Source organism: Myiozetetes cayanensis, unplaced genomic scaffold, assembly GCF_022539395.1.
Source record: "Myiozetetes cayanensis isolate MyiCay16 unplaced genomic scaffold, myiCay2020 scf4, whole genome shotgun sequence".
NCBI lineage: Eukaryota > Metazoa > Chordata > Aves > Passeriformes > Tyrannidae > Myiozetetes > Myiozetetes cayanensis.
Window position 1 is genome coordinate 28136067 of NW_026087631.1, and position 9718 is coordinate 28145784.

The 9718-nt window shown below is 33.2% G+C and overlaps 1 protein-coding gene across 1 annotated transcript in view; it reads left to right on the forward strand.

Moving 5' to 3' along the window:
• The window catches only part of MAN2A1 (mannosidase alpha class 2A member 1), a 105411-nt gene extending 97704 nt beyond the window's left edge, over window positions 1–7707 (forward strand). The window contains exons 20-22 of the mRNA XM_050328365.1: window positions 738–932; window positions 3717–3827; window positions 4713–7707. Coding sequence (XP_050184322.1) covers window positions 738–932; window positions 3717–3827; window positions 4713–4865 — 459 coding nt within the window. The 3' untranslated portion in view covers window positions 4866–7707. The remainder of the gene's footprint in view (window positions 1–737; window positions 933–3716; window positions 3828–4712) is intronic.
• The last annotated feature ends 2011 nt before the right edge of the window (window positions 7708–9718 follow it).

The following is a 9718-nucleotide window of genomic DNA, read 5'->3' on the forward strand; positions in this document are numbered from 1 at the left end:
GTTTTCTTTCCTTGTCTTCTATGGAGCTTTAGCTAGTTGTTGTGAATATGTAGGATTTAGTAATTTCAGGTTTGTAAAGCAGCTTCTGCAGCTTATGTAAAAGCACTGCAAACACAAAACTTGGGAAAGTACAAAACTTGGGAAATCTTGGAAGAGAGTCACTTCACTTCCTGCTGGCATGACACTGACATAAAAATTTGAAAAGGAATCTTTTGCAATGTGGACCAAGACAAAGATGCCAGTTGTTATTTCTTCCAGCGAATAATTTGAAGAAGAAAGATTTATAATAGAATGAAGGATTTAGGATACAAGTTAGAGAAAGTAAGAAATAAAAGTCAGAAAATTAAGGTGGAAAAGGAAGCCTATAAAAGAATAGGATTTTTTCTCCATATTCAAATAGATACTGAATAAATAGGAGCAACTTGATAAAGTAGTTGCTAGTTTCTTTCTCTAAACTACCTTGTTTACACATCAGGGTCTAACACAGAAAAGTGAGGAATGGTGTAAAATGAGGTGTCATCTAATTATAATTTTGGAAGATGTACTAATGATGTGTAAAGACAAGAAGTATACCTAGTAATAGAAGAAAACTAGTGGACAATCAGAAGTTTCCAAAAGTAATTAAATATGCAGTCTAAAAATTAAAATTTTCTAGGCAATAAATGCAATAATTTATAAAGTAAGTGGGTTTAAAAATTCAGATGTCTTAACTGGATTCATTCTTCTGTATTTTGCAGAATGAAGAGAAGGCATCAGTCAGTTTTCCATCACTTCTTAGCCATTTGACCTCTCTTTTCCTAAATCATCCTGTAATTCCAATGACAACAAATGCAGAGTCAGGTGTCCCAGAGATGATGAATATATTTTCTCCACTCATGTTGTCCATGCCTTGTGACATGCATATAGTCAATCTGAGGACAATCCAATCAAAGGTAAGGTCAAACCGCTGCTTTTGTGAGCAAAAATACGGTATAGCTTATTAATATAGACAATTTATTCTTGGGAAGTAATTTGTAGAAGGTTTTATGTAACATGGTAAACTGCTATGTGATAACTAGTTTTTGTTAATTCTGCAAGAACTAGAGGCCAGTGTGTGAGTAATATAGAATGCAGGGATTGTTTTTTCACAACATATGAATATGCATAGTGTAGTATTCTGTATATTTCATTGATTACTAATTGACAACTCTTGAGCCCACAGCTTCACTTTGTCCACTGCAAAGTGAACATTTGCAGTAGTCATAGGAGAGGAGCATGTTATTATAGATATAGAACAGTCCTTGCCCACAGCAGAAAATGCTTTGCAAATAATTTTGTAAATCTTTCCTCACTTTCTGCTTCCTTTCTCTGTCTTCCAAGAATTTGAATGATAAGTGTCATAATTCTGGCTAATTGAAACAATGAATTTTTTTTCTGGGGAAAAAAAAATATATATATATACTTTTCCATTGCTTTAGCTGTTGAAGTTGATTTTCCATAATCCATTACAATTTCACATAAAGGGGTACCAAATTAAAATAAATTATTATTAAGATTTAAGATAGAAATCAGAAAGAATATTGCTATTTATGTAAAATATCAGATCTTGTTTTGGAAGAGTCCAATCCCTTATGAATGTGACCTTTAAAGAATTTTTTTAATAGATGTCCAGTTAAGAAGTTTGACACAGATTTTACCAGGTGTAACAAACTGGGCCTCAAGATTTAAAACTGAGAACATTTGTCACTTTATACTAAACATAAATACATAATTTTGTCATGTTGCCTTAAATTTTTTTATTTAAAAAGAGTTAAAATTTTTTTTTTCTATTCAAAATTTTAGCAGCATTGCCCTGGCATATTGCTTATGAGAAAACCTAGAAATTTTATTTTTTCTCTATCTAAAAGCCTAACAAGAGGCTACATTTCAATTCTCAGAGATCAAAATCAAATCAAACTTTGGCAGCTCTTCCAAGAAAGCTAGTTAGAGGTTTGATAGTCCAGTGGTTAGGGTTTTTTTGCCATGTAACAGTGCTGTGAAGTTTTACAAGGTTAAGGATGTTGTTATTTATTGAAAATTGAGGAATTGCTTACAGAGTTTTGTGCGGTGAGCATGGTTGTGTTTAGAAGGCGTATTTGATGTAAATTGAGTTCATCCTTGCTCAGACATGCCTTAGGCTTGCACACTCTTGGTCTGATTTACCTAGAGATAAGAACAGGCAAGTTAAGGTAGATGTGAAGTCTGTGAGACTTAGTTTTACACCTGCTTTGAAAATGGGTTAGAATAGCTATAATTTTTTGCATGTGGTTGCTATGTGCATGATAAAAGGTTGAATACTATATCATAGACATAGTAAACTCTTTTTCTCAAGTTGTCATTGCGTGTTACTTTTATGTTTTAAATCTTCTGAATCTTAAGATAATATTTAATTTTTAAAATTTGAGAGATTAAATATTCATGCCATAATTTGAAATGCATACATGCATTTGTTATGCAGATTAGTAAAAGATAATTTAACTGTAATAGAGGAAGTGCTGATACCCATTACTGGCTTGTCATTTTTAATGTTAATTTACCCCATAGGAAGTCAGGCTTTTTCAGTCTGAATTTTAATGTTTCACTAATCTGATGTTTAGGCAGACAGTATTATTTTGTGTGCATAAAAATATCTACTTTCAAGTGCAACACTGTCACATCAGTGACAATGAAAACCAAGTCAGCTGTCTCACAGGAGGAGAGGGAAACTAATTTTGTCACATCATCATTATTACCTTACTTCATGTAGAAAGTGGTATGACTGTTCCAACGAACAGGATAAAAAGTTGTTTAACTATCAATTCTATTAAATACTGTAAACTTTTTTTAAAAGCCTGACTGTAGACACCAGTCATTAGTTAAAAACCTGAGTTTGGATGTTTACAAGCTAGTGTTCATGAAATCTTCTCAAACTGAGTTTTAGTCATGTTTTGTAAACTGTGCAAAATTTTTAATTATCAGTGTTTTACTGAAAAGTAGCTCATTTCAATTCCAAACACTGTTGAATAAATTTTTACTATTTTAAATGTGGAACTTAAAACCACGAAGTTTATTAGTTTACCTTTTTTTATTATCTGAATAAATAATTTGTCTCACTTTGAGTCTGTATCATGCTGGGTTTCAAAGAAGCTGGTTCAGGTTGATCCAAGATTTCCTTTATGAGAACAAAACAATGTGGAAAGTCTATTAGGTTAAGACCTCTCATTTGGTACACTTTCAAGAACTAAAGCATCACAAAGTGTCTAGTTCTCATTGGCATAGGTTTCTGAAGTACCAGAAATGAACCTACCTCATGGCAGAAACTTTAGTGAAAAAGCAGCAGTGCAAAAGCAAGTAAAAAAGAAATAAGTAAGAGAAAAATAGCCTGAAGAACTGGCATGGCTTTGGATAGTGGCACAGCTACATTAATGTTAAGACTTAGAATTCTTAAGGATGTTTTTCATGCTGATCAATTCTATGAATTTATGAAGGGCATCTTGTGATTTGTCACTCATGTTGTGTGAAGTTGGTTTACATGTAAGTTCATCTAAAATGTGAAGAATTTTTTGTTTTTACTCCTGATGTACAACAGGGGTTTTCTTTTTTTTTTTTTTAAAGGTATAAGTGGCTCTACCACTGTATGATAATGATAATTTTATGAGGTTTAAAATGTCTTTCTTACTTCTACTTTGTGAGTAATCTTTTATCTGGTTTATTTGTAGGTAGATACCGAACCATCTGATGAAGCTGCTCTGATTCTTCACAGGAAGGGATTTGACTGTAGATTTTCAAACAGAGACATGGGTCTGCTCTGTTCCACTACTCAGGGAAAGGTATACTGATATTTTATGGGCAGCTTACCTTACAAGTGTTGCAGAAACATTGATACTTTAGTCATATTGTAGGTGAAGGTGAGGTATTTATTTCTCAAGAGTTATACATTCAAGATGATGATAGAGTTTACCTTAAAAGCTGCTTTCCATTTAATAAAGTTGTGGATTTGCTGTTTTGTGGGAATGACCCTTTAACAATCAAAAAGTAAACTAGTTTTAATCTCATTAACTTCCTATGAATGAGTATTTCTCAGATAATTTCTAATAGTCTTTTAGAACTCTGTGAAGTAAAAGAAATCAAGTTACATATTCTAAAGTGTATCTTTTGAAGAATACTAGTATATCCACAAGTTATGTAACTGTTGCTTATTATAGCATGTTCTTTGTCTGCCTATTCTCTCTTAAATGACCTACACCAGTATAAATATCAAAGTATTTTAAGATTTTTATGGAATTGATGTGATGTGTAAAACTATGAAATATAAATAATCTTTTTCTGAAGGTTATAGATGGAATGGAAGTTAATTAATCTGTAGAAATTTTGTAATAAAATTTTAAAATAGATTTGGGTTTTCTTTAGGGAGAAGAGCAAATATTGTTTTAATAAGAAACAAGATATTTAATATTTCTAATAGTTTTTAATGTATTTAACTTCCTTTGAAATGTAGGAAGTGAATACTACCTAAAAGGTTCTGAATTAGTGTATAGTATTTGATCTGTGATACTTAAAAATATTCATAGTCTTTGGTGGGAGAGTTGCTGTGCTGGTACCTGTAAGGAGAGGTATCATTTGAAGATATATATTGCCTTTTCTAAATGCAGTTCTTTTTTTGTTTGTTTTGTTTGTTTGTTTGTTTTGGTTTTTTTTGTTTCTTTCCTCTCCAGATAAAGGTGCATAAACTCTTTAACAAATTCAGAGTGGAAAGTCTTACACCCACATCTTTATCTTTGATGCATTCACCTCCAGATGCCAGAAATATAAGTGAAATAAATATGAGTTCTATGGAGATAAATACGTTCCGGATTCGACTAAAATGAAAACTTGCTTTAATACTCTGATAGAGAAGAAGGATCTGCAATTATATCTCCTCTTAGTTTCACGTGCAATAAGAAGCACATTAATATTGTTCCATCTTCCGGATACTGTGAGAAAAAGATGCATTCTATAATTTTTTTTGACCACACAGTGAAAAGCCATGTTGCAAGCAACTTTTTCGTTTGTTCAGGTTTCCACCCTCCCCCCGCTCCCTCCCCATAAAATAGGAACATCAGTATGAGTTAATACAAGTGAAGACATTTCTAAGGATGTTAACCTCTCAACAGATTAAATCTCAGGTTAAATGCTAACTAATGATGCTTCTAGTGTTTTAAGTTTCATAAAGAGGGGATTGGATTTTAAACAGCCTTCTTTTGCTGATTCTTGATGAATTTACATAAAAATAACTCAGTGTAGAAAGTCCTGATGCAGCTTGGAAATAATAAGATAAAATGTTCTTGTGTAGTAGCTAATGTCCAAATATTTACAATCATTTATATAAATGACAGTAATCTCAATTTATTCCACAATTAATTTCAATTTATTCACCACAAAGGGGATTATTAATTGTGGTAAAATGAAAGCCTGCAGTACTTGTGATAAGTGATGGTAGATTTTAATACTTCTACCATTCACCTGAGTTATGTAAATAGGATAACACGAACCTACAAAGTAATTTTGCAATGGAAATGTTTAATAAAACTCCCATTTTGTTACTTGACACACTGGGATATGTGCAATTATTCCATTACCGTGATGAGAAATGTCCATAGTTATCATGAATACAAGATTTTTTATAAAACTCATTTAGATACTGATATTCTCTGAAATGAGTTTTCTATTTCAAGATTACCATATCAAAATAAATGTGCCTTATTTTTTGATATGTCTTGTTACAATTTTGGTGTCTGTGTTAATGTTTCTGGGGAAAAAGTAGTTTATATAATACTTAAGCTGTGTATCTCCTATTTGACAATGCTGGCCACACTCTGATCTATGTACTCCTGCACCAAGTTTGTGCTATCTTATTCTGAACGTTTTGACTATTTGAATGTATTAATATGATGTCATAACCTGAAACACGGACAAAAAAGAATTACCATAGAAGCTAAATTCAGCTGCTTTCCAGAAAACTGCAGCTTGATGCAGAGAGTTGATAGTAAGCAAGACATAGTTTGCAAACCCATCAAAACATGTGCTTGCATGTCACAGACTGTGGTGACCTGTTAATTCAGAATCATGTGCCTATATTTTAAACAACATTTTTCAAACTTGCAACCTCAGTTACATTACCAGTGTTCATGTTACTGAAGAATGGAGATTTAATTTTGCTTTGTTTCATATTAATTCACATTTAGTACCTAAGACATCCATGTTTTTCACACATTTCCCTAAGTAGAGCTGCTGTTTACAGTTAATAAGTCACTTGAGTATGATCCCATTTTCTAGTCTTCATTTATTTTCATAGCTCATTCTTCTATCTCTTGGTTATGCTTTACTTTTCCATACATTGTTGCTTATCTTCAGTAGTAATGCATGAAAAGTCATCGTAATTGGTAAAAAGATATGCTAGCTCTAATATTGCCTCCTGGATTTAATTTCATCACTATTGTTTCACAATTGTATCAGATATCAAAATCTGTCAAATTATATCATGTTGCTACATGCTATCTTAAAAGAAAATGAAAGTCATATTTGTATTTCATGCATTGTCACAGGTTGGATCTCTGTTGGGATTGTATAGATTTTCCTACTTAATTCAATCTACTGTGTGTTTTGTAATAATGGGAATACTTAGTAGGATCTGGTGCAAGTTACATCAAGAATATAAGAACCACTAACCACAAATAGATCCAATAAATGGATGTTTTCATGCAATAAACATGTACTGTAACTTTTCTTAGATATAGTATTTGAAAATACTATTTTTTGTTGGAACTCAAAGCTTGGTAGACTTCCAACAAATTTCTCATAACATCTATTTTGTTGCATCTTCAGAATTAAAATGCTTAAGGGACTTTTATGTGTTCTGTGCAAGAAAACATTCAAGATGTTATTTCAGTTTTGTTAGGCGGAAAAGTAAAATTTTGATGCAATAAAGTTTTAAAGTATTTTGCCTCTTGGAATTGCTTCAAAAGATTCTTCGTATAGCATTTGATCTTTTCTTTTCTCATCACCTGTACAATCATGATGCCTGAATCTTCCTTAACCAGCAGATTTAATCTTTGTTCCTTTGTTTTGCATTTTTTTGTGTAACAACTTTCAGTTCAGGATCCTTTCCTGAAATCCTTAAGTAAGCCAAAATTCCAGTCAAAGTCCCACGATAAATTTTGGTTTAATGTGCTCAGAATGTGGCTGTCAGTGACGATGGGGTTTTGGGTTGTTGGTTTGGGTTTTTGCTGGTGTTTTTTTGTTCGGTTTTGGTTTTGTTTTTTTTCCCCAACAAGTCTTAATGAATTGTTATGCTGTATTTTTTTGAATTGGCCATCTAATTTAATTGTATTATCTTGGAGGGTTTTTTTTGGTTTTTATACCTGCTGGGTTTGTAACTACTGGTTAAGAGAGCCAAGCATCCTTACCTTTCAGTATGGTTTTAAAGACAGTGATGTTTAAGAAATGATTTAAAACCATGTAATTACTTTCCTACCAGAGTTGTACTTGTACTCATTTTCTTTTCTTTTTTTTTTTTCATTCCATTATTGTAACTGTCTTTGGTTTACTTGCTCATATTGTCTGAAACAAACTGATTTCAGCTGAAGGTTTTTGATATTTTCTCTTGGAAGGTTTTATATCTTATGGGGATATGTAAAATAAGATCTCTAATAAAAGGTAATTGTATTGTGAGATGTGGCCAGTGTCATTAATGCCTTGGCTGTAGGAAATTTAAATTTAAAAAGTTAAAAAACAAAAAAAAAAAACACCAAAAAAACCCAAACACCTTATTTGAGAAGGCTCAAGTATCAGTAGCTTTTGGGAATGACAGCTACCTGTAGTGAGATGAACTCCTGATGAAAGATGCAATCTATTCCACAGCCACCAAAGAAAAGAATATAGTTGCTAACTTCAGAGATAAAAACAAGTGACACTGCAGAGTGTGCAAAGGAAATGGGTAGCTCTTTTGCAAAAGAAATCTTGCGCTGACTTGCTAGAAAATAGTAGAACCTGTACAATTCCAGAATTTTCCTTTTTTTACTTGAAATAGTATTTATCTTTGAAACAATTGGGAGTAATGGAGTGGAAGCTATTCTTTTAAATTAGGAAACATGCCATTAGAGGATAACAAGTCAAAATAACAGTTCAACTGTAATGAGTCTAAACACTTTAAAATAAATAACATAATGCTAATATAATGTACTGTAATTGCATATGGCAGTTGAACAGGCATAGGTGCTTCACAGGTTTGCTTCCCAAAGTGCTGAGGGAGCCTGAGCATAATGACTTGCAAAGATAATAAACTATAACTTCTAGTCAATGCCTGAAGCTGTTTAATGTTGGACTGGAGAGTCTTAACTGTAAATATGAAAGTATACATATACACAGACTATGGAAATCCCTATAATTTTAAAACTGATGTTTCAAGATGAAAGTATAACATGTAACTGTAACAGGCAAAACAAAGGGTATGAGTCCAATTTAAAGCACCTGCATGTATTCAAAATTAATCATTATCTGTCTTGATTGTGTAATAAGAAATCAAAGGCTTTTTGAGAATGCCCACTACTATGGCTTTGGCTACCACAGTCCCTCTCAGATCAGCTTGTTTACATCAGTAGCCAACAAAAAGCTGGGGCTATTCAGCCTGGAGAAAAGAAGACTCAGGGGAATCTCATCACTGTATATAAATATATGAAGGAGGAGGCAGAGAGGACAGAGCCAAGTTCATTTCAGTGGCAGAGGCAACAGGCACAATCCAAAGCACAGGAGATTCCTTCTGAACCTCAGGAAACACATTTTCACTGTGAGGGTGACCGAGCATTGGCACAGGTTGCACATAGTTGTCATTCAATCACCATCCTTTGCAGTACCAAAAAAGCTGTCTAGACATGGTCCTGGGCAGCTGGCTCTACGAGGTCTTCCCAACCCCAGCCACGTTCTGTGGTTCTGCGCAGCCTGTTCTCGTGAAGAAGGAAGGAAGGTTTAATTGGATAACAAGAACTTGTACAAGATTCAGATATATGGTTGAAGATGGGAGGCCAATGATGATGGCTGAAAACTGAGAGAAGGAACAACTTTTTACTAGAAGTTCCTGGATGTCTGTTCAGCACTGAAGATTTCCAGGAAAAAAAAAAAAAAAAAAAAGCAGAAATTGGCAAGTTTAAAGATTAATTTGGTCTTGCAGTTTAAAATGCCTAATGGAGACAAAATAGACCCTAAGTAAGCCATGCTCTCTGAATCACTTGCAGCAAAGTAGACACACAGCTCTGCAAACGGAAGATGATCTTTGCTCACAAAACACTTTAATAATGACAGTGAAAGGAAGTATTATCTGTGTTCTCTATGTTTTGAATTATTTAAAACAGTAACCCATTCCAAGCTAAAATAAATAATATGAGTTTAATGGAAGCAATTCAGACAGACAGTGATTGTGTCAAAAGATTGAACACAGCTGTTGCAAACATTCTTAATGGAGTAGTAGGACTAATGGACTAGTAAAAGGCCTTCACCCAGATAAAGAATTGAGGTTTGCACACCAAGAGGGATTTGTCTCTTTTGACAGTGACAAAATTAGTCCCACTGCTTTTTCTTGTATCTTGGAAAGTGAAATCTACTGGCTTGGCTAGTAGACATGGGAAAGAAACTGTGAAAGCTCAAATATAAGTGTAAGGCAAACTTACTCAAATGATTTTGACACCAG